Source organism: Gossypium hirsutum, chromosome D10 (assembly GCF_007990345.1).
Source record: "Gossypium hirsutum isolate 1008001.06 chromosome D10, Gossypium_hirsutum_v2.1, whole genome shotgun sequence".
Lineage (NCBI taxonomy): Eukaryota > Viridiplantae > Streptophyta > Magnoliopsida > Malvales > Malvaceae > Gossypium > Gossypium hirsutum.
In genome coordinates this window covers 4,077,785-4,102,098 of record NC_053446.1, presented here as the reverse complement: position 1 = coordinate 4,102,098, position 24,314 = coordinate 4,077,785, and the positions used below count along the sequence as shown (strand labels likewise).

The following is a 24,314-nucleotide window of genomic DNA, read 5'->3' as shown; positions in this document are numbered from 1 at the left end:
CGATGTCAGCATTAAGTAGAGATCAAAATCTTATTAAGGTTGAGCTAACTAAGTTTACAATATTCTCACTATCTATTACAAACCAAAACCCAGAAGAATAGAAAAACAAAAGCTTTGTTCTTAACAGCAATGTTCACTGTCACATCACTGATCAAGTGAATAATAATAATGCTCATAATACTGAGAAGAACCTGCTTAAATAAAGCATAATAGATCCTCTATGCAGTAAGAATTGACTCAAAGTAATTTACCATGAAATAAGAGTTTAACAAGAAGGGACATTAAGAAATGACGGAACTTCCCCAGGGCTAGTGGCAGCAGTTCCAGTGGCAATGACTGAAAAAGCTTTTCCAATTTGCTTCAACCGTTGAGAATGCTTATTCCATCCTACATGACATTGGCATACAACACGAAGATGAAAGCCAGAGGATAGACATAATTACAGTTAAAGTAAAGCCTTTGTTAACAACAGGTTCTATCATGTAGACACGACAATCACATTTGCAGTAGGATTGCATGTGTTGTCCAAATTTATTGTTTTACTGACCAAAGCACACAAGTGATGCAATAATAACACGCTTCAGGTTATAAAATCATTGAAAATCTTTTAATAGAAATTTTTTTTTGGGGGGGGGGGGGTGGAGTTAGAAGAAGGTTACATGCATTGTTGACAGTAGCAGTTATACTTGGGGATGCCAATTAAACTTGTATGCATGTCAGTTAACATCTTTTTTTCTTTTTTTTTTTTGAGCTCAAAGAAGGATGCATTTTTTACTAGATTTAACTCTGACACTAAAATAATGCTACCATATTATATTTTTGTGTGTCCGTGCCTGCCTTCCTTATATTTTCCTGAACTCTTTTGAGATTGGCCATGATTACTGAAAAAGCTTTTTTTCTTTAATAATAGGCATCAATAACCTATGTTCAGCATTTAGACTTCCAAAACTTCAACCCCAAACCACCTATTTCATAGTGTTGTTGTGTAGGAAAATCAAGGGCTTTTCACTGCCATTAGACTTGCAAATTATACCAGAATTTTCACAAGAGCATTGAGGTATAATATATGTAAATAATATATTTTTATACATAATAATTATAGCTTATGACAGCCGTGTAAATAATATATGTAAATAATCCTGCCAAAAAGATATGCTTATGACAGCCGCGTAACCAACAATAATAGCTAGCACGTATGATCACTCCCCATTGAAATAGAAGTTTATTCTAGTTTTGTCAATCTAAGATCAATTAAGCTGATCTTTTTATACATAACATATACATTGTAGATTTGGACCAGAATAAAACATGGATAATTTCAACTACTTTTTCACTTCCAGAAAACAAAAGGATATAGATATATATACACATATGCATGTACTGCATGCGACGCACCACGCTCCCTAACTAAAATTTGTTTCATACCTAGAAGGATAAGACCTAAACTTCCAGGAAGACGATCCAAATCCGTTTAGAATAAGATTACATGAAGAAAGATGCATGATTAGAAGCAGCTACAACCAATCATTTTACATAAGTGACATACTTACTAGCCATTGAAGATGTCTTTACACGTCGTGTTTGGCCATCATTATTGCCCGTGATTTTTGTTCATAGGACGCCGTCGATGGAGCTTTTTACCAGGAGTTTGGTGATCATCCTGCAAGAGAAAATTAGCAATGGTTGAGGAAATGAAGGGTTACTGTAGTAGCCTGTAGGCCCAAGAACCACCATATTTCAGTATTAAGACAAACAAACCCTATACAGCGATGCTGCTGACTCAGACTGTACTGTTTGTACAGGAATATGCCCCTGTGACCGCAGGGCATCCAAGGCATCCAACGTCAACTGCCATCCACAGAGTGCAACAACATCAGCACTGGAGCCATTACAGCCAGCAGCAGCAACAGTTCCATTCACCCAAGGGCAGAATTGGTTGTGATGAATAACCGGATCAAATTCTACAGCTTCTTCATAATTGCTTTCTCCTTTTGGGGGGCCTAAAAAACAAGTAGTCTTGATAAGGCATCCCAAAGAGAAAAAGAAGGGAACTGGAACTGGAACTGGAACACCTTCAATTTTTCATACAGTTCCATGAAACATGTATTCCAACACAAACCAAAAGTCTGATATGGTTAAATGGAAGAAGGTAACTTCAGTCAGAACTGAACTGGTACAATTTTCCTTGCACATATGGTACACTGATAAATGCTAATTACAAATAAATCTAGCAACCAATACAAATAAGTACATGATCCAGATAAAAGTTTGATTAATTCCAGCCTAGAAGTCAATTTTTTATGGTACTGAGACTAGCTCATTGTTACTGCTTTAGTAGGCTGGGTGAAAGAAATTTCAAAACAAACCAGAGGGATTATGATTGAAACCTCATGCAAGTTAAAGGAAAATTTACATCATACCTGGGCACCAAAGAGGGGAATCTTCCTTTTGTTTAACAGCCGGTTCTTAGATGAATTAGTTTTGTCGCCTTATTTATGTTTTATTAAAGTGAAATAAATAAATAAATAAATAAAAAGAGGGTTAAACTACCCAATGAGCCTTAGAAGTAAATCAATGCAAATTGGTAGCTAGGATCTACCAAGTAAGGCACATAGAGTTTACCTATTCCATTTGCAACAGCAAAATCTGACTCTGGCTCAGGACAGTTGTTTATGGAAGATGATTTTCCAGCATCTTTTTCCTCTTTCTTGGGTGTTTCATTACCAGAGTACATATTAGCATTGCAGGAGAGAGAAGGATGAGCACTGTTATCTGGGGCTAGTTTGCAGCTTTGGCTTATCTTTTCACCACTTTCAACAGACTCTGCTTTGACAGAACCATCAACTTTTGAACCACTGTCAGCCCGCCCCAAGGAGCGTGACAACATTTCCTGGCTGTCACCATGAGGATCCTCCCTATTTATTTCACCAGGGACAACCTCATCCATCAACCCAGGATCTGGAGCAGATTCACCAGTTTGACCCTGATTTTCAACATCTTCTATTCTGGGTTCCACATCACCAACTACACTATCTGTTCTATGCACAGACACATCTGCTCCATGAATTTCAGCTTCATGGCTGGCACACATACCAACACTCCCCCCACTAATTCCAAAACTAAGCCCATCCCTAGCTTGAGCTGTCACAGTTTCAGGTTCAGCATTGAATATTTCCTCCCCGTCATTTGTACTGCTGATGCCCATTTCACCTGGAACTTCCTCTGCAGCTGGTTGGAAACAAATACTCTGCTGAGCTTGATTACTATAATTCAACTCTGATGTTTCATTCATGTCAAGGTGGCCATATGTACTAGATGAGGGAAAATGAATATCGTCAACATCTCCGCGATAATTCTCAACACTTTCCATAGAGTCACCACCTGCACTGTGACACAAAGTATCCATAGCAATGACAGAGGACGCACGCATTGAATCTCTCACTGACGGGATTTCAATAACCTGGTTACTTCCTTGCCTAAACAGAGCAACTCTATTGCCACCATCTCCATGAGTTTCAAAACCCACCGAATGGCTTGGGCCTGCCTCAGAGGAATCTCTTGGATACGGTGAGCAGTAAGTATCAAAAAAATCTGAATCACGGGCACGTTTGGAAGGGCCAGCAGAATATTGTCTGCAATCATTGAATTTGTCACCATCACGATCAATCACAGTTTCTTCAACACTATCAGCCTGTTGGGTGCATAACTGTGGCCTATCATCTGAACTGGCACCTATTTCCAAGCTTCGCTTGCGAGGACTAGGGCCCCGTGATTCATAAGAAGCAGCTCGATCACCAACCTCACTACCTGATGGTTGCCCAATCATTAGATCCCGACCCATGTCTGCATCATTCATATTTCTGGATGATGTGGCTCTACCCAACTTATAGAAAAACAGACCCCCAGCCATTGTAAGATTCAAATCAACATCTGTTTTTGGCACTAATTTTCTCTCATCAGTCGTTCCTACTTCATCACGGTCTTCAGTCAGTTCTTTCTCTGGATCATCAGCAGCAACCCAACCACTAATTCCACTGGCAGCACTTAATCCACGTGTCAACCCCATTTTCTTGCTTGTGTCAGGGATATCAATGTTGTTGGGAGCAACACGAGCAGGTCGAGGAACAATTAAAAAATCCAATATCCTGACAGTAGCACCACATAAGCTACAGTCTAACAAAGGCACCCTGAATTCAGATCGTGACTCCATGACTAACACTTTATTTTTTCCAGTGTCCTTGGCTGAAGGAGCAAGAGCATTTTTGCTTGGTCCAGGATCCTGTGAAAGATGAACCTGTGCTCTGTTAGGGCCAAAAGAACATCCATTTCTAGCTGATTGAGCAGAATGTTCTTCACAGTCTTGAACATTTAGAAGCCATCTCGGTTCCCATCCGCACAAACTTATGAGCTTTTGTGACTGTAAAAGAGTAAAGCACATAAGAACATAGAAACATTGCCAATTACCAACAGATAAAAACACATTAAAATATCTTACACGAGAGTACAGACAAAATGCACCATCTCGAGTAACATCAAGTTCTGGTACACTCTCTGATCTGGATTCAAACTCTGACACATAATTCTGCAACAGAGAGAGAAGGCGATCAACCTGTGGACCCCGAGAAACTCGCATATGCTCCATTGCAGATGTAGCAATTATAGGAAGAGACTGAAACTGCACAAGTCCATCACATCTATCCTTGTACCCTGCAATTAGGGCAGACTGGGGCGTTGGAGGGAATTGGACCAAGCTTTCTGGACAGCTGTTTCCTCTCCAAGGACAAGAAACTTTGTGCCTGATATCCAGCTGCTTGGAAAAGGCCTCACCAGCATCCTCAACTTCAAAGGCGGAAAAACAAAAAGAAATAAATAAAGTGTTAGGAAAAAAAAAAGGAAAAGAAGAGAGACCAAAACATATTGAACCATTAGAAATGCACTGCTAGCAAAATCTTGTCAACTGCAAACCCCTCAGAAAAAACACCATTGATAATATTACCTTCAGATAGCCAAACAAACCAAAACAGTTCATTTACCTAAACAAGAACAACTGTTACAGCTACTGACCTACCATAATAAGTAAGCTAATGTAACAAGTAGTCAAACAAATACAAATGGCTCAGTTCATCAATTCCCTAGCTGATGTAAAGAAAAACGAAAGGAAGCAAAAGCAAGTATTTAGAATTAACCACTTTAGAAACACATAAAGCAAACAAAACATGAAGGTTTCCTACAATTTATTTTTCTTAGCTAATACCATGTCAAACTATTATCACCTTCCTTAGGCGAAGAACTAAAGTTTCCTATTAGCACAATTAGTTCATTGGAAAATAACTGTTCCAAAAGTGAGTTCTTCCATTTATCTGTCCATTACATCATTGGTCATCTATTTTCTTATATATAATTGAGCACATCTCAAAGCATCATTAAGTAGAAAGGTCGGAGATTATGTGATGGTCTTACTACAATGATTATATATCCCCAGGAAGAAGCAAATAAAGAAAAGGAAATAGTTGAGTTACAATATCTAACCTTCAGAAGTAGCCCACGATGGGGAGGATGCGAAATGCAGGCATGCCCCACATGTTTCACATACAATTTTATCAACATCTATATTTACCCAACCTCTTTGAGCACAAGCCAATGAACTTGCAACCTACGATTAATTTGAAAAGCAGCAGTTTGCTTTAAGATCAGATTAAGCATATTCAACAACTAAAAGAAACTAAACCTTTTACATGCTTGACTCAATGCATATGCAATCACTTTAAAACCCAGGGAAAACTTAGAAGATTGCATGAAAAAGAGCCCAAGATGTCCTTTGTGATAAGGCAATTGCCCAACTGTGATGAATATTAAATATCACAAATAAGACAAAACCAGGTCAGACAAAATGCAAACTCCACTGAACTACATTTCTACTAAGGAGATGCTGAAGATAGATCAAGCGTGTACCTTAGGTTTCCCAAACCAATTCATAGGCTTAAATGTAGCCAAACGCCTGAGAAGATCCCCTCTTTCCCATGGTCGACATGAAGTTCTAGATGATCCAAGGGCAGATCCACCAGCACTAGTACTGAATGAAATCCGTGGAGCTTGGGATCCAACACAAGATTGAGAAGCAGCTTTGGAATTTTGACCATGACCAGACCAATCCACACTGCCAACATTTGTTGGAACAGCAGGTGAGGATGCCCCAGCAGAACTGATAAAGAACAAGAATCATCATTTTTTTCAGAGTTCATAACGTAGTAACAATAATAGGACTATTTCTCTAGTTGGCCAATACACACAATTTTCTTATCCCATATCAATTGTTGGATAATCGATCAATGATAAGTAGAGAGTTGATACTATCTTTTTTCTTCTTCTTTTTTTACTAATAAAGGTACAACCAATAAAAAGTAAAGAAATTAAAGAAAACTTCAATTAGGCAGGCTTTTTTGCACCTATAGCCATGCAAAAAAGCATGTAATGGATGGGAATCAAGTGTGGGCTTGATCAAATGTGCCTTGCCCGAAATGGTCTAAGGCACTTTTGTTGTCTAGCGCTAAGGGAATTTAACCTGTCCCTTATAGGTCAGTTCTTTAACAGGAAACAAAAACTTTCCTGCTAATGAAATGACATGTTCCTAGCTGAAATAGATCCAGTTTCCATCCTCTATACCTCTACAGCTAAATTAACCAAAAAATAGCATAAATAATGACTTAGCGGGTTGACAACCAACCATACAAATGACGAACAATATCTTTTCTAGATTATCATCACTTCTATGGAAAGCCATTATTAGTGTGTACAGAGATAAAAGCATAAACCTAGTGACCTACTTAAGACTTCGAAATGCAAAAGCTTTTTTTTACCTTTTTTTTGGCTACATAAATGCAAGCTGAGTTTAATTAATTGTTTTCAATTTTCCCTTTTCCTAATTTGGATTCAAATAAAAGTACGCCAAAGCTCAAATTTAGGATATCTAGCGGAATTCCACCCCGTATGGCTTGTTCTTCACTTTCCAGCAATTTAACAAAATCTCAACCATTTTCCCTTCCCAAAACACATCCAGCAAACCTAACACTAACCCTAAAAATCACACGGGAAAACAGGAAACAAAATCCGAATATTCACCTAAAAAATGGATTCTGAGGAAAACAAAAGGAAACCCTAATTTGAGAAAATTGAGATTGAAAAGCAAGTAAAAGGAGAGTAGCAAGAGTTGGTACCTCGCAGCAGGAGTGGGATCTATGGTCCCACCAGAGCTAATGACCTCTTCTCTCATTGCTGCAGCGCCTTCGCTCCCTTCCTTCCTCCCTCTTTCGGGCTAAGAGTAATAGTTTTAAAACCAAGACCAGCCGAGTCGAAACTCGTTCGAATTTGAAACCCGAGCGCTTGACATTGTTAGCTCCAACTTATAGCGCGAGTATATATACTTGCCAGGCCGTAACACGAGTCTTCTTTTTTAATAGTGATGGGTCGGACGTTTTTCTATGTATTTGGGCCTACCAAGCCTCGCTTCCTTTTTTATGAAATGCCCTTCAATTAGGTTGCGCAACCCATTTTAAAAACTTTTAAAACAATAAAATATTATAAATATGCTTTCATATTAATATTTATATATTTTTATGAATTTTAATTAATTTAGGTTTAAGACCAGCCAGTTGGGAAAAATTTCTTGCTCGACCCCAAAAGGGGTCCGTTAATGACGGTAAATTTTGAACGATATTATTGGTCAGTTTATTATTGGGATTGTTGTCCGTAATTTATTTTTAGAATATAAAATATTTATTTTAAATATGATATTGTAAAGTAAAAGTTTTCATGAGAGATATAAAGATAGTTTTTTTGAAAAATACTTTTTCAAAAGTCTAAAATTAAAAAGTTTAGTTTAAAATCTAAATTTAAAATCAATGTTTTAAAATTTAGTTTAAAAAGTTACTTATTTACCAAATTTTTTAGTTTAAAATCATAATTTGGATTGAAAAATATTTCTCAACTTTAATAACAAACACACCTTGTATATTCAATATTTTAAATGAAAGATAAAAGAAGATTAATTAAATTATCCATTACAATATACTATTCTTTTTAAAACTTTAAATATATTTTTTTTAATTTTTAAAATTTCAAACAAACAAAAATTTAAAACCCGACAAGTTATAAATTTAAAATTTAAAATAGATAACATCAAATTTAAAATTGTTTGTATAGGGTAAAGTGTATAAATATAAAAAAATATTTAATCACAAATTTAGTTACTAACGTTTACATGTTTAGTCAAAATGACTCTAATTGTATTTTTGAGCCTTTTTTTACCACTACCCTTTGTTTTTTTTTTTTCAAACTGCTTTTTCTAATAGATTTGATGAAAGTATCGTTAAAAAAATTAAAGGGAATGATGTGAAATATTTTTAATGAGACTTAATTTATTACTTAAGTAACCCAATAAAATAATTACATGTGAAAAGTAATAAAATAAATCATATATGAAATTAAAAATTAACTCTTAATTTAAAGAAAATAAACGTAATTATCTAAAAAAAAGTTTCAAATATTTACTGAGAAGTTTTAAAAAGATAATTAATAAATCAAATCGAAAATACTGAATGTGTGCATTCATTTTGAATTTTTTTTAGATAATTACATTTATTTTCTTTAAATTAAGAATTATTATTTTTAACTTCATGAATTATTTATTTATTTTACTAGACCTTGATATGGCAACCATCTTGATAATATATATGTCCCTCGACTAAATTGGTTTTGCCATGGTTTTCTTCAAAATTATATTTAGAAAAAAAAAGTTTCATTTTATTCAATTTGATTCTTTTTTCATTTTAATTAAAAATCTTTGAAATTTTTATGAAATTAAAGTGAGATTTCACACCAAAGTTTGATTCAAGAGTACTCTTTTATATGAAACCAACCATGATGGCTTGAAGATGAAAATGGAAGTGAGAGAAAATATGGGTAAGTTATTTAAATTATTATGTTATATTTATTTAATTGTATAATTTATTGTGAAATTGCAATAATTGAGCGTACATAATTATTTTCTATGTTGAAAGTGATGGAAGTATTGTGTTTATGTATGAAGCGAATGGTGACTGACTTTATGAATTATTTGGTGAATGATTTTAAGTGAATAATTGAAAGTAAGAAAGCGGGAGTGCTTTTACTAATAATATTTTAATTTGAAATTAATTATTTTGAATGATGAAATTGTGTATTTATTATGTTGAAAGTGGTAAATATTTATTTTAAATATTTTTTGGATGAGTAAGTTGAAAAATGATTTGTTAAGTGATTAATTTGATAAAATTTGTAAATTTTTTAATTCTAAGGGTTTGGTAGTGAAATCTGAAACATTGATGTAGCAACTAAATTATATGATTATGAAATATGAAAATTTGGAAAGATGAGCATAAAATAGTAAAGTTTGAAACTATAGGGGTTAAATTATAAATATTTCAAAACATGAGTTTTAGGACTAATTTATATATTCGAGAATTTATAATTCTGAAAAACAGAATATGAAAGTTTAATGGTTTGAAAATTAGGGACTAATTTGTGGAAAATTTGACAATTTGAGTTGTAGGGACTAAATTGTAAAATCTGGAAATTTCAGAAAAGGGACTTTTTTGCATAACTGTACAAAATGGGGTTTAGGACTGAACTGTAGAATAAGAAAATCTGTTTTTAAGGAATTAAATTGAAGAATAGTAAAAATTAAAATTTTAAAGATTAAATCGTAAAAACTATAAAATTAAAATTTTAGGGACTATTTTATAAAAACTGTAAAATTTGAGGAAAAGAGACTGTTTTCTCAATTCTGAAACATTTAGTTATAAATTTGAGCATTATAATTATATACTTGATTTCATGAAATATTTGATCAATAATTGTGTATAAAATTAAATAATAGAAATTTGAAATTAATAAGTTAAATTTGTTATGATTTGTATGTGATTTGGAATTTTTTTTTAAGTTTATGTATACGAATTTATGATAAATTAGTGAGAATAATTAAAATTAAATCTTAAGATTATGAAATAAGCTTGGATGGTGGATATATGTATAAATTTTGATATTAAACACAAAATTGAATTTCAAATGTTGAAATTAAGTCTAGTTATAGCAAATTAAGTGTTTGAATGTTATAAAAAAATTTTGAAAATTTTCAACGTGACATTCTTTATTTGGACTTGTTATTGAATCAAGTAAGGGGTGTTACAGCCTCTCTAACTGAAATGTGCTTTGGAACATACTCTAGGTCCCTCTATGGAGGTGTGTTTCTGTTGACTCTTGTTTCGATGTTGGCACTCTTTTGCTTGGGTGGCTCACGATTCACATTAGGGTTTTTCTTCTATCTCATTTTTGAGCAGTCGATAATTTTCGCATATTATGTTGGAGTTAATCATGTTGTTATTGTTATGCTTCCTGTTGCCATAGTTAGGACTCTTAAGATTGTCGAAATTGTTCTTAAAAAGCTTTGAACTGTTCTTGCAACATTAACGATTGCTAGGGATTGGCATTTGGGCTTTGGGTGGTGTAAGCTTAACTTTGATAACTAATGCAAGATTCATAGTATTGTTGATATTTCATAGTATTGTTGATATGGGTAAGGCTAGGTGTAATAATTGTTAAAGTTTTGATTCGTTTGGGTTTGATCTTGAGTTTGTCCGTTAAGGATATTGGTTTTTGGGTTTGCCATAAGGAGAAATGTGAAGGTGGAAGTGATCCACGCTCACCACACCAATTGTTGACACTATAATCGGAGGAGGTGGAGATAATGGTAATGTAGGGTGGTTAACCTTCTTAGGATAATGATGAGAGCCGTTGTAGGCAGTGGTTTAAATAATGGTGGTTGTAGGTTGATCAGAGTTGGGAGAGAGAGAGATCCCCTTTCACGGACAAGCCAAGGGCTTATATACCTTTAGCCATGATTCTGAGGTGTCACATGTCATTTTTCTATTGATGGTCTCAAATCAAGTTGGCCAAAGAGTCTATCCCCATAGACTTAAGGTAAGATGATGATTAAACACACTGCTAATCACTTCAAATGAGATGTGACGGTTAGTATTAAAAGAAGCAGTCCCTATGCAAGGCCCACATCATTGTGTAGCTGAGGAGTTGTTTTTAAGGATTTTTCTGAGAAACAGTTCCGAAGAGTAGGTGGCTGAAACAGTAGAGGTATAACAAAGATTGGAAAAAAGAAAGAAAGAAATGGAAACAAAAAATTTCAATGCCAACCACCAATTTTGTTTTTTCTATTTTTTATTCATTAATTGAACTAATGGGCATAGTTAAGTCTCCAAACAACAGAGTTAAATTGTATTTTAGAATTGCAAATTCCAACAGAGGCTAATATATAATTGGTACATGCATACAGTGCTTTACACACAGTGAAGTCTACAACCATCGGAAAATGAGAAAAATATTCCGTTTGAGTAGTAACCGGTAACACAAGTTTGCCTTAGAGAACTGACTAGATGCACCGTCTGTGGAAAACCCCGGTCATCGGGATGAAAGAGACCCTGCAATCAATTGCACGAAAACCATGGAAGAAAAGGATCACCTAATATAGAGTTTATAACATAATACAACACTTCCTAACTGCTAATTGTTGACATACTATAAGCCTTCCACATTAAAGTCATGCATATACAAACTAAAATAGTGTTTGAATTTAGGTTCTCCTTCAAAAAAATATCATAGGATGATAAGAAATTTACACTTCAAAGATATGTAAGCTCTACAAGCTGGTATTATATATACTAACCCTTATTTTCTTCCGGTTTTCCTTCCTCTGTTGTTTTCCATACAATATCTTTTAACCCGGCAGAGAGATTATTATAAAACTGTAAATTTGAGAAAGCAGTGTGTAAAATTAAGGAAACATAAAGCTAGGAGGGGAAAAACAAAGGTGTTATTTCAAAACCGGGAACACCAAAGTGATATCCATCGCATGCTTTTACATGATGAGTGACCATGGTTATAGGTAAATTAGTAAAGGTTAAATTATACTGGTAGTCACTCAACTATTAGTAAAATCTTTTTGTCACCAAATAATGAAAAGTTACAAAATGATCATCCAACTATTCGATTTTTTCTTTTTTGGTCACTAGCCATTAGTAATTACTAACGGGAAGATAACTTGGCAACTTTTTAAATTTGATATGATAGCAACTTTAACCCTCAACATTTATACATTGTGTCAATTTAGTCTTGATTTCAAAAAAATTAACCCTCAACATTTACGCATTGTTTGATTTGTTTTTTTTTTTCAGTTTTACTTTTATTTGTGACATTTAGGATTAATTTTTTCGATACAATGTGAAAAACATTGAAAAAAAAATTATAAAATGTATAAATGTTGAGAGTTAAATTTTTTAGAATCAAAATTAAATTGACACAATGTATAAATGTTAAGGTTAAAGTTACTATTATACCAATTTTAAAAGCTGGCTGGCTGATTAAAAAAGAAAAAATTGAATAGTTAGGTGATCAAAAAAGAAACTTATCGATAGCTGGGTGGCAATTGTAGTTTACCCACTAGTAAATAAAACTATCCATTGGTATTAGCAGAGCACTGGGAGGCCTAGAACTTATATTCAATAAGAAAGTGTTTTCATAAGCAGCACTATATAAGTTCTAATACCTTGTGAAATTCCAGGGTATCTCCTCCAGACTTTCGAAGTTCAACCATGCAAACTGAAGGAGCCACCTGAAGAATCTGAAGATGGAAACAAGCAGGGTTAAAGGGGTGAAAACAGCTGAAATTATGCGCAAAAAGATAATGACTAAACGAGAGGTACCTCTGTTGTAACAGCCAAATGACCCTTTCGTCCAGGTTTTTCTCCTAACAGCTTAATCTGTGACATGTAAAAGAAAGTGAATCATAAAAAAACAGAAAATAATTAAGCATGTTATCACTAATATCTGGTGAAAGATCTAAAGAGATTTACAGTTCATTCAGTGTCCAATTGTCCATCAGATGTAGGAAGCACAAAGATTAAATGCAGTAAAAATTTAGAGTAAACCTTATTGTTAGTTTTCTTCACATCAAAACCCAAGGGCAATGCAGCTTCCTCTATTTCATTTGCAGGACTTTTTGATGTGAATCTTGTTTCCCGTTTAACTAGTCCCTGTAATCAAAATGTCAAGAGTGCCATGGGTATTTTTCCCATTTTCTGTTTAGTATATCACATAATGATTTAAAGATACTTGGTTAACACACCATTTGCTTCTCAAACAGACAACTGAGGTCAAGACCCTGAGACGTCGAGATAAGTTGAAATGCGTTCATCATAGCAGGTGCTGCAGGCCTTTCTTCTCGTCGTTCAACGACAAGGTTTGGAGATCCCTGTTATCAAAACCATGTACACAGATTCATCCCATTGTACCAACAACACAAAACCATGTTCCATATGTGAAAAACACAACTCTTACCCCTGATTCATTGAAAATGGAATCCACATCAACAAGAGTAACATCAGCTTCCTCAAACTTAGGTGGCTTATATCCTTTCTTAAACCACTCATTCTCAAGAATCTCAGCAATTGTTATCCTCTAGTTTAATCACAAGTAGTAAAGAATGAAAACAATATTCATATACAACTTAAGAAAAAAAGGGGAAAACATGAAAAAAAGGAGAAAAGTATGTACAGTCAATGGATTAGGATCTAGAATTCTTTTGATTAATTTCTTTGCACTTGATGAAAACCATGGAGGACAATTGAAATTCGCCTTAAATATCTGCAGTCAGACAGGGGACTCTTTTAGAGAAAGCATTTTATATGCAGAAGACAAAAATCAAACTTCAAGTTGGTTGGTCACTAACATGACAACTAGGCTGATACAAACATGGCAGGTATCTGTTTTTCTTTGCTTATATGTGTACATGTGTTCTCTTTGATAATGAATTGGCACGTAATAACACATGACACTCTAGCAAATTTGTTTACTTTGAAGTAAAAGGAAAAAAGAAATTTGAGAGACAGAAATAGAGAACAAGCACCAGATTATATAAAGCCACTAAATTGGTGTCATCAAAAGGCAAGTAACCAGCCATTAAGACAAAGAGTATAACACCACATGACCACACATCTGCTTTAGCTCCATCATAACCTTTACTTTTTATCACCTAGAAAGTGATAGAAAAAAGAAAGTAATAAAAGTAAAGTTAATAGATCATTAAGAAAAAGGAATCTTGCTTACAACAAAAGCTTATCTACCTCTGGAGCAACATAATTTGGTGTTCCACATGCTGTGTAAAGTAAACCGTCCGCCTATACAAAAAGGATCAAATAATCAGTTTTAGTTATTCTATCAGTATCTTATGAAAAGATGAACGATAAACACCCATCCACCAATACGGTAGGTGATGGAAACACCATTGCCATATGCTCTACGGTTAATCATCTCCTTTGATACCCACAAAATTTAATCACCTAAGCAAAGGTCAAACCACACACATGCAAAGTGGACAAAAATGGTCATCTTTAACTCGTGTAAAAGCAAATGAGTAGTATAAGACTGCACAATTACGAAAAAGCAGCACACATAGAAGAAATCCATAATGAATATAAGATATTGTATAAATGTTATCACTCACAGAGAGAGGTCATAAGACATGAAGACAACACACTTACTCGAACTTGTTGAGGTAAAGCACTCAAACCAAAATCAGAAACTTTAAGAACTCCATTAGCATCTAGCAGCAAATTCTCAGGCTGTTACAAAATACTATATCAAATAATCTTACATATTTAACTGCTATAGGCGAAAGGAGGGGTAAAAGTACCAGAGAGATGCCTGTAATGAGTGTCGGATTGCATTTTGCTCCATTTACTAAAAAAATGGGCAGATTAGTTTTTGTATGTTAGATCAGAGAGCAAATTGATCATTCTGTTAAAAATTTCACCATTTTCTATCGTTAAAATATGGCCCTTGTATGTCAACATGAAGTACAAGTGGCACATCGTGTATCACTGTTTGGTTATTTCATCAATTACATCAGTTTTTAGCAGTACAAATAGATGAAATTTTTAACAAAACGGACCAATTTGCTCTTCAAACTAATGTATAGGGACTAATTTACCCATTTTTCGAGTAGAGGAGGCAAAACGCAATCTGATTGCTAGTACAGCGACCTCCATGGTACTTTTACCACGAAGGGGTAGTGAACACAAACTATATCCCACACCTTCAAGTCTCTATGATAAACACCTCTGCTATGGCAATAATCTACAGCATTAATAAGCTGATGAAAATACGTTCTAGCGTCATCTTCCTTTAATCTCCCCCTGCGAGCCTGGTATTGGTCCATAAATAAGATGAATGCCATTAAATGAATCCTGATAGCACTTTTCCAAAACAAAGACACATATTTGTTACTATCAATGTCTTACAATATTGTCAAAAAGTTCCCCACCAGTCACGAATTCTAGAACAATATAAATTTTTGTTTTGCTAGCCATCACCTACACAAACAATACCAGTGGAAGTCACCAAGAAGCATAGACAAGAAACAAGCAAACAAAGTAAAATAGAAAAAAATTGTGCCAAACCTCAAACATACGGATGACATTTGGGTGTTTAATGAGTTTCATGGTTGAAATTTCGCGTTTAATCTGCGAAGGACAAAGAAAAAGAACAATGTAGCATGTGCAAAGAAAATAATAGCATCTTTCTTATTAAAAAAGACAATGATAAAATTGACTCTTATTACTTTTTTTTGTCAATTCTTATTTTTCATTTGAATTAAATTTAACTTCAACATTTAAAAGGAATCGAATTTGACCACTATTTCTAAAAGAATCGAATTGTTTTTTTAATAAAAATAGGGACTAAAACATTACAATTTTAAATATGATAATTTATATGTCAATCCAGGTGAATGTGAGATTAGCACCACACTAACCTTACAACATTTTAACTCATTCTGAAAAGATTATGGGTTCAAATTTAATTAGAAAAATGTTAAATTGACAAAAGATAAAAACTTATAAAACTAAATTTATCATTATAAACCCATTGAAGTTTGGTTCTTAAAAACTCCATTCGCTTGCTAGTTGTTTTAACACTCTATTTGTCCTCCAAACAAGTCATCTTATGCTCACAATCAACGTTTGAGTCCCAAGAAAATCAAAGAAAAAGGCAAGAAAGAGAAACAATAAAAAATTAAGATTACAAAGTCAATTCATAATTAAAATCCTAATTAGAATCATTCAAATAAATATAAATACCTGACTAATCATCTTGTGCTTCAAAACTTTTTCTTTATCAAGAATCTTGATTGCTACATTTTCTTGAGTCTCTACATTCCTCGCAAATTTCACCTTTGCGAATGTTCCTTCTCCCAACGTCCTCCCTAGCTCGTACTTCCCCACACGTGTCCTGCTATTCGAGCTCGTGCGAGTCGTCATCACTTTCTCTCCCCCCCCTTTTTTTTTTTTATTTCCTCGTAATTTTCTTTTCAAAAAATGGGCATCTTTATCAATTTTCCCTTTGTTTATATTAAAGCTTGCCGTTAATCGAAGACCTCTTTTTCTTGCATGGTTGCCATAGCTGAGACTTGGCCACCCTCATTTTGTTCCCCAAAAATAAGAAAATAAAACTCAATTTATGAAGATTAAAATGGGAAAAGAAAATGTAGTTGGATAGATTAATGGGGGAAAATCTTGGAAAGAGAGAAAGCAGAAGAGTGGGTGTAGGTATCCCATGAAATCGGATAAATGAACGGTGAAGAAAATTGGTTAAAGAAAGGGAACGAATGTAGATGAGCAATGAAAGGAGCTTCCTTCATGGGTTCGTTAGCAAAATTTCCCAAATCAGTTAGTCTATTAAAGCCTTAAAAGCTACAGTTTGGTTAAAATATGATTTTAGTCCCTGTACTTTGATAAAATTTAAAATTTAATCCCTATATTTAAATAGATAAATTATTTTTTCTAATTTAAAAATCTCCCTTTAATCATTAACATTATTAATATTTTTTTTATCAATACTTGTCATCCTGGTATGTTAACTAGATTGATGCTGCTTATATTGACAAAAATAAATATATTAAGTTGACAAATTTTAATAAAAATTACAAACAACGATAATAATTAGACTAAAATTTTTTAAATAAAAAATAAGAAGATGGAATTGTTAACTTTTAAAGTATACAGATTACATTTCAATCTTAATAAAATTTATTGATTTTTAGATCATTTTATTCATAAATTTAAATTTTATATATGTTCATACCCGTAAGCTCTCAAGTATTGGGAGGAGCCTAGGGCTTTGACCACGTTCCTGTTGAAGAATGAGCTGGTTAACCAGTGGCTTGGTTAAGAGAACTCACTGGAGCTGTAGTGAAAGCGAGTCTTCATAGGACAATTGTCATTGCTTATAGACTCGAACTTGGGTGATCTATCCATATTCAGGATGAAAATTAGGTGAAACTAAGTGGAGGTCCGAACCGACTGATGTTGAAGAATTAGTGGATGAGTTGTGGTTAGGGATGAAACGCCGCTCGAATACAGAGCTAGTTGGTTCCCCTCGAAATGTGTTGAGGCGCAATAGTTGACTGTACATCTAGGGGTAAAGCACTGTTTTGGTGCGGGCCACAAGAGCGGTACCAAATTGAGGCAAACTTTGAATATTAGATATGACCTCAAAATAACAGCGGTTGAAGTTGGTCCGTGAGACGATGGGGAATAAGTTTCATCGTTGAGAGGGAAACAACCCAGACGACCAGCTAAAGCCCCTAAATGACCGCCCAATGATAAAAGGGGTAGGGGTACAGAGACAGCTAGGAGGTTTGTCTAGAAGTAGCCACCCTTGAAAGAGTGCGTAATAACTCGCCTTAATAATGTTATCTTCAAGTTGGCTCAAATAATGATTTTTTTAGTGAATTATAAGAGAATGGTAAAGTACTAACAACAACGTGATTAATGCGACTTGAATTTAAGTCGATCCTTTAGTAGTAGAATTTGGTGTTAAATTCGTAATGTTCTTATTGATGAAAATATGAACATTTCTGGCTTACATTTACAGCACATATATAAGTCTCAGCAAAGTTTTGGTCAGTGATCATCAAGCCAATCCCCCGGGACTTATCTAATTAGCTAGTTGTTGAAGAAAAAAGAAACGAAGAAAGGGATTGAAGATACATATTCTTCAAATACACCATCATTCTAGTTACTGAAAATTAAAAAACTGGACACTCCTTTGAGAAAAATACTTGGAGTGAGCCGTCACAGTAGTAGCTGAAGAAGAAGAAGCAGCAGTAGCAGCAGTCGCCATAGTAGCACCTGCAGGAATTGTGGTTGATGATAAACTCTTTGAACCATCAAGATTATCCTCTTCATTAATGGTATCCAACATCGTCCTTGTTCTTTGTCTCATCACAGTAACAAACTGTGGTGGAGCAACTTCCATGATAAACCTCGGAAGGCGTGAACTCGCCATGTCTGTAAGTAAGTAAAAGCTTTGAAGATGTTTTGAAACAAGAAAATCCCAAGAAAGAACCCTGGTTTTTGGATAAGCACAAAGCTGAAGCTATGTATTTGATAAGATTTATATAAGGAAGAACATGGTTTGGCTTGCATTGAAATGGTGGTCTTAATCAAAATTTTAACTCTTAGTGCCGACACTTACTTTTTGATATTAATTAGCAAAAGTTATATTTGATGTTTGATGTTTCAGAAACAAGATCGTAAGAGATAAGTACATAGTAGGGACCTTTGCAGATATGCATTAATGGCTTGGAAAATTTGCACTTTTCTTAGCTGAAGCGGCACCTTCTAAATTTGTGCCATCTGCCCAGTCCTCTTACCTTGCCTTGCGGAGCCATGAAAGGTTGAAATTGACAATAAATTTCTTGAAAAAACTTGCACGACTGGGAACTCATTGGTTTCCATCACTTGAAGATTACATCTCTCTCAATCATTTATGGATAGAAATGAAGATGAAAATCGTGAAGAAAATAAGAAAGTACTCCAATGAAGACAGGTTCCTCATCCAACACATTCAGACATGGTATAGGTAATAATTTTTCAAATATATAATTTCTCTTTTGAATAAATAGTTGTATACGATCTCAATTTTGATATTAAGCGAACTGGTCTCACTCAAAAATATTAGAATAATTTCAATTTTAAAAGTGAATAAATAAAGACTATTAATTACTATGCTAATACTTGTATACACGATAATTACACGAAAAAATAACATAACATAAATATCCAAACATAAATTTAGGAAGACATCTTGTGACATTGGTGATGTCGAAATCTTACTGAAGAAATTGGGCCATCTTAAATTTAAATAAGCAATTATATTTATGTACTTTTAGCCCAATTTCAAGGATAGTAATGGCCCATCATCACTCATTCTGCTAATACCCTAAAACCCTAGAAAACCCCCTAAATTTCCTTTCTCCTTAGTCGCTTTGCTTCCTTAGCCCTCCCCCATCAGAGAAGGTGCAAAAAAATCCACTGTTTCCTTTATATACTTGGTTTTTCTATCTGGGTTTTCTTTTAATTGCATGAAAGTTCTAATCTTTCTCTCTCTCTTTTTACAGTTTGTGTTTATTTTGATCGGATAAGATGTATCTCCAGTTCTACATAAATGAGAATGGTGACAAAGTTTACACCACTAAGGTAAATCCCATATACGCATCACTTCTTTTTATTGATAATTAGTTAAAACTACAAATATTCTGAGGTTTGTATTAATTCCGCAATTTGATAAGTTCTGCATATGGTGATTGAGACTGTGAGATGGACGACCTTATATGTATTATGTGCTCCAAAGTTTGAACTTTTTAGTTTTGAAAACTGAGTTTTTAGCTTAATTTGCTCTAAAACCTGTAATATAGCTGAGGACTTTTTTATTGTGGAAGCAAGAAATTTTTGGTAGAATTTCGTTTTCTTAATAATTGAGGGAGTAACCCTGGAATGATTTAAATGTGAAATTTGGGACTGTGATTAAGTTTTAATCTCTGTCCTGCTGTCTAGCATAGGCTGTCTTTCATCATATTATCTTTGTTATAGCAATATTTTAGGTTTCTAATATATGGATAATCAATATTTCGCAAATTATTCTTTATATTTACATTTGTATGGATTTTATGTGCAGAAAGAATCACCACATGGGCTGCCTACTCAGTCTGCTCATCCAGGTAATATGGCCTGAAGCATTTTATCTCATTTCTGGCATACACTGATCATTAGTTTTATAGTCTTTTTTACATTTTTCTTTCTTTCATGGTCCTTCTGATTCTACCCTTTATGAGAAATTCTAGCACATTTTATGTTTGACCCTGCTTGTCTATTGAGGGGCGCGCACACACACGCACTTATTCGGTATTCCTGTAAGCTGCTTTGATCTACATTATTTTGTTTTGCCCATATTGATTGAAAATCAACACAAGATGATTATCATGATGGAGAATTGGTAATGATTTGAGCTCTGATTACATGGTCATTAGCTATCTGTCTCTTATTTATCCAGTCATCAGCAAGTTGGTACCACTTTGTGTCGTCCATGGCACTTAACAGTAATGGGTGGAAAGTTGCATAGAAATCTTATTCACAAGTACTGTAATGTTATCTAATGATTGTCTTTTTGATCTTTTACCAACATTCGCACAGCTCGTTTCTCCCCCGATGACAAATACTCAAGACAAAGAGTTCTTTTGAAGAAGCGTTTCGGATTATTGCCTACCCAGCAGTCGCCACTAAAATACTGAAACATTTCATGTAATGCATGCTGTACTTTTATATAGCATACTTGGTGTCTTTGTATGTGTAATGAAGTTCCTCTTCGGCTCATATCTGAGTCCCTTTATGATGACGATGGTGATTTAAAATTACAAACAGCTAAGTAACTTTAGTATTTTGTTTGTTCCAAGATTAGATTAAGTGTTGTTGTCCCATCTTTGTTTTAAGTATTAGGTTTACTATGTTCCTATGTTAAAAGTTAAGCCCCTCCTCTTATTACCTATTGGTTTTGGGTTAGGTTAGATGCTTAACATGATATCAAAGCTTTTATAAAAATGCTTAACATGATTATTTTATTTTTATTATTAATTTCGAGTTTGGGTTTTCTGAGTTCAATGTTGGAGCTTTTTTGAGTTCAAATTTTTCAAGTTCAATTCTTTTTTTGTTAAATTGGGTTTCAATGGGTTTGGGTTCTTTTTGGGTCGGGTCCAGTTTGTCTCTTCTACTGCTGCATGTGAAGGGAGAGTGTCTAAGTGTTGTTATCTTGTTATCTTAAGGGTGGGTTTGGATGTATGGTGTGTTTACTTACAGATAGTGTAAAATTTTTTGGTAGTAGTGAGATTAAATACTATAGCGTGAGACAAAAAGTAAATTAAACGCACTATCCATCCAAACTCACCTTAAATCTGCTAAGTAATAGGTTTATAGTGACTTTGAACATTTTGTTTGTGTTTCATCCTATTTTTTAATTTGTAGAATTTGATTTTCAACGTAAAAAAAAAATTAGTCCGATTGTTAATAAATATATGAACTTGAAATGTTTTTTTTTTTGTTAATGTATTGCATATAAATTATTAAATCGTTAAATTTGTTAATGTTGTTCATATATATTGTTGAATTTTTAATTTCCAAGGTAGCAATTTAACAAGGTTTAATTAGGGGTGAGTAAAATTCGATTTGATTCGAAAAAATTAAAAAAAAATTGAATTTTGAGTGAATCTAATTGAATTATTTGAGTTAAGTCATTCGAGTTTCGAAATTGAGTTGTGTTGAATTTTACAATTAGAATAATAAATTGGTGTAAATATCTTTTTAATCTTTGTTAATTTTAAAAATGAGTAAATTAGTCACTCTCTCTCAAAAATTTAAAAAAAAATCAAAATATTTATAAAAATTTCAAATTTTATATTAAAAAAAAAACTAAAAATTTTACAAAAATTATAAAAAAATATATAAAGAAGGTTAAAATTTTTCTAAAATAATAATTTTGGGACCTAAATAGTTAATTAATGATTCAATTTTATTATACTAAAATATTTTAGGTTTGAAATTTATTTGCTTTAAAATGAAATTAGTTATATTGTAACAAGATTTTAATCTGATATGTTTACTTTTTTAACTGAGCTCGAATAATTTCACTCGAATCGAATTTTAAAATTTTCAAATTGAGTTAGAATGATAAATAGAACTCATCAACTTGATTAATTCAAAATTTTAATCTTGAAGCTTTTGCTTTCGTTTTTTTTACAACCTTGTCTCTTATTGTTTGTAAATAGCTTTTCATATATTAGAATATTTTCATTGAAAAAAAAAACACAAACCAACTGCAACTGGTAGTGATATTGAATTTAAACTAGGAAGGGCTCAAAAATTCTCCGGGATATGCCGAAGCACATTCCAAGAACACAACACATGATAACCAACAAAACCCGATAGCTGACACTATTCGCAGCCTGTTTGAACAGAAATCTGTGCCGTGTATGACACCATCCGCAGTCTGTTTGAGCAGAATCCTGTGCCGTATCTATGAGGGCAACCACTGAAAGCTAAGCGCCTGATATGTCTCAATTCAGATTCCTCCAAAAACCAACTTTTTGGTGTTCAACTTGAAACCTTGATCCCTACCCAAAAAGGCCAATCAGGGCTGCAAACAAACTATTTTAACACCCGCACTATCATTTATCATGAATTTTCAGAAGCAAACCATGAAAAGATACCTTCAAACTTTGCACTTATGACGTAAGTTGAATCAACCATAGGCATAGTGACAAATAATTTATGTTAAAATCTCGGTTGACATTAATCTCAATTCTACTTACGACTTACCAAAGAGAAAAAGAAATTCAAAAGCTTAGTAGAACTAACAGGAGTTAAAAGGGATCTTGGTCCCTAAAAATTTGAAAAATTATCATTGAATTCTTCAAAACTTAATAGCAAGTTGTGACTGCTAAAAACTATTGAACAAACCAAAAATCATGTTCACTCCAATCAAAAGAATAATGGGTTGTAGGCAAGGCAAGAAGATATAGTTGGCATGGAAGGGAAAGATCCAAAGAATTTCCTTATACTTAAATTGGTTGTGGTCCAAAGCAGTTCACATGCATATCCTGTTTGGTACTAAGTGACAATGAGGCCTCAATACGGATGATGCTACAATAAGGTCATCCAAAATTATATAGCCAAAAAGCCAATTTGATCTTTTTTAAGTTAGCCTTTTATTCAGGGCAAGAACAGCCAAATCACTTTTCTAGCTACCCATTACTTAGGGTCCAAACTTATGTCTATTTCAAATTACACTTTTAAGACACTTCGACAATTCAGTTTCTTTTGTATTCTTGCATGTTCTTTTTCAAATGGGTATTTGTATTCGTACGTTTTCTTGTATTATAATAATGTCTAAGATATTATATATATATTTGTATATATTTTGATAAGTTAATAATTTATTTTATCCAGCTAATTTAGTCTTAGCTCAATTGGCATGAATATTGTTATTAATGCGGGAGGATGTAGGTTTGAGTGCATTAAAACGTATTATCCTCCTATTTATTAGTTGGGAGAATATAAACAATTCTATTCATTGTCTCAAAAAGAGCAAATACGTTAACCTTACAAAACTCTCTAAATAAAAAATGAACAAGTTAGTTTATACACGTTCATCCATTTCTATTGTTTAAAACGGGCGTGGCTGATGGAATACCAAACAGTTACACATGGCATGCCACATGTACCTCATGTCGACATACGTGGACCAATTTTTAATTGTAGAAATGGATGAATTTTAATCTAATGTACAGAGGCTAATTTGCTCATTTTTTGAGTAAAGAGGGTAAAATGCAATCAAACTCCTACTATAATGGCCTCCATAGTACTTTTACTGGTAAAAGTATTACAAAATTTGAGGCTCTTTATTGAAAAAATAGACAAATTATCCTCTGTACATTAGATAAGTAAGCAAAACAATTTCTCCATCAAAATTTGGTGTTTATATATAAGATATAATGATAAATTTAGCTCTCGACCTTTATACATTTATTCAATTTGACCCCAACTCTTTTATTGGAAATAAATTAGAAAATTTTGAATCTAATAAGGCTAAAGGCCTTACTAACAAATTTAAAAAAAATCAATTAATCCCCTTTAAAATTTAAAAATTATTGGAAAAATCATAAAAATTATAAACAAAGTTTAAAAAAAGTTATAAAAATTTAAATTTATAAAATTTTTATTAAAAAATAACAACACCGACCCACTAAAATCTAATGGTTATAAGATTTTAAAAAATTTGACCCTTACTCTTTTATTGCATCGCTATTGTTATTTTTTAATAAA

General features: G+C 33.5%; 3 protein-coding genes across 7 annotated transcripts; 1 reads left to right on the top strand and 2 right to left on the bottom strand.

Annotated features, from left to right (window-relative positions):
• Positions 1 to 5: 5 nt before the first annotated feature.
• LOC107913808 (uncharacterized) lies at positions 6 to 7,520 on the bottom strand. 2 transcript variants are annotated; one of them, XM_016842449.2, is made up of 8 exons: positions 7,215 to 7,520; positions 5,953 to 6,202; positions 5,530 to 5,653; positions 4,496 to 4,839; positions 2,623 to 4,417; positions 1,759 to 2,000; positions 1,547 to 1,660; positions 6 to 387 (listed from the first exon to the last, which is right to left on the bottom strand). In XM_016842449.2, exons 1-7 carry the CDS (start codon positions 7,268 to 7,270, stop codon positions 1,592 to 1,594), a joined length of 2,880 nt encoding a protein of 959 aa, XP_016697938.1. In that variant the 5' UTR covers positions 7,271 to 7,520; the 3' UTR covers positions 6 to 387; positions 1,547 to 1,591. The 2 variants fall into 2 exon arrangements, with proteins under 2 accessions (XP_016697938.1, XP_016697937.1); XM_016842448.2 differs by having other exon boundaries at positions 1,551 to 1,660; positions 7,215 to 7,418.
• A 3,708-nt stretch (positions 7,521 to 11,228) lies between these two features.
• On the bottom strand, positions 11,229 to 16,821 carry LOC107914142 (CBL-interacting serine/threonine-protein kinase 23). Of its 4 annotated transcripts, XM_016842933.2 has the most exons (15): positions 16,239 to 16,820; positions 15,561 to 15,623; positions 15,402 to 15,473; positions 15,197 to 15,304; positions 14,643 to 14,723; positions 14,226 to 14,279; positions 14,009 to 14,134; positions 13,657 to 13,746; positions 13,441 to 13,560; positions 13,229 to 13,354; positions 13,032 to 13,136; positions 12,807 to 12,863; positions 12,650 to 12,724; positions 11,771 to 11,849; positions 11,229 to 11,525 (listed from the first exon to the last, which is right to left on the bottom strand). In XM_016842933.2, exons 1-15 carry the CDS (start codon positions 16,416 to 16,418, stop codon positions 11,506 to 11,508), a joined length of 1,356 nt encoding a protein of 451 aa, XP_016698422.1. In that variant the 5' UTR covers positions 16,419 to 16,820; the 3' UTR covers positions 11,229 to 11,505. The 4 variants fall into 4 exon arrangements, with proteins under 4 accessions (XP_016698422.1, XP_040958778.1, XP_016698420.1 ...); XM_041102844.1 differs by lacking the exon at positions 14,009 to 14,134 and having other exon boundaries at positions 16,239 to 16,821; XM_016842931.2 differs by lacking the exon at positions 11,771 to 11,849.
• Positions 16,822 to 19,324: 2,503 nt separating this feature from the next.
• LOC107914525 (H/ACA ribonucleoprotein complex subunit 3-like protein) lies at positions 19,325 to 20,877 on the top strand. Its single transcript, XM_016843469.2, has 4 exons — positions 19,325 to 19,460; positions 19,562 to 19,640; positions 20,119 to 20,161; positions 20,634 to 20,877. Exons 2-4 carry the CDS (start codon positions 19,587 to 19,589, stop codon positions 20,729 to 20,731), a joined length of 195 nt encoding a protein of 64 aa, XP_016698958.1. The 5' UTR covers positions 19,325 to 19,460; positions 19,562 to 19,586; the 3' UTR covers positions 20,732 to 20,877.
• Positions 20,878 to 24,314: the final 3,437 nt, after the last annotated feature.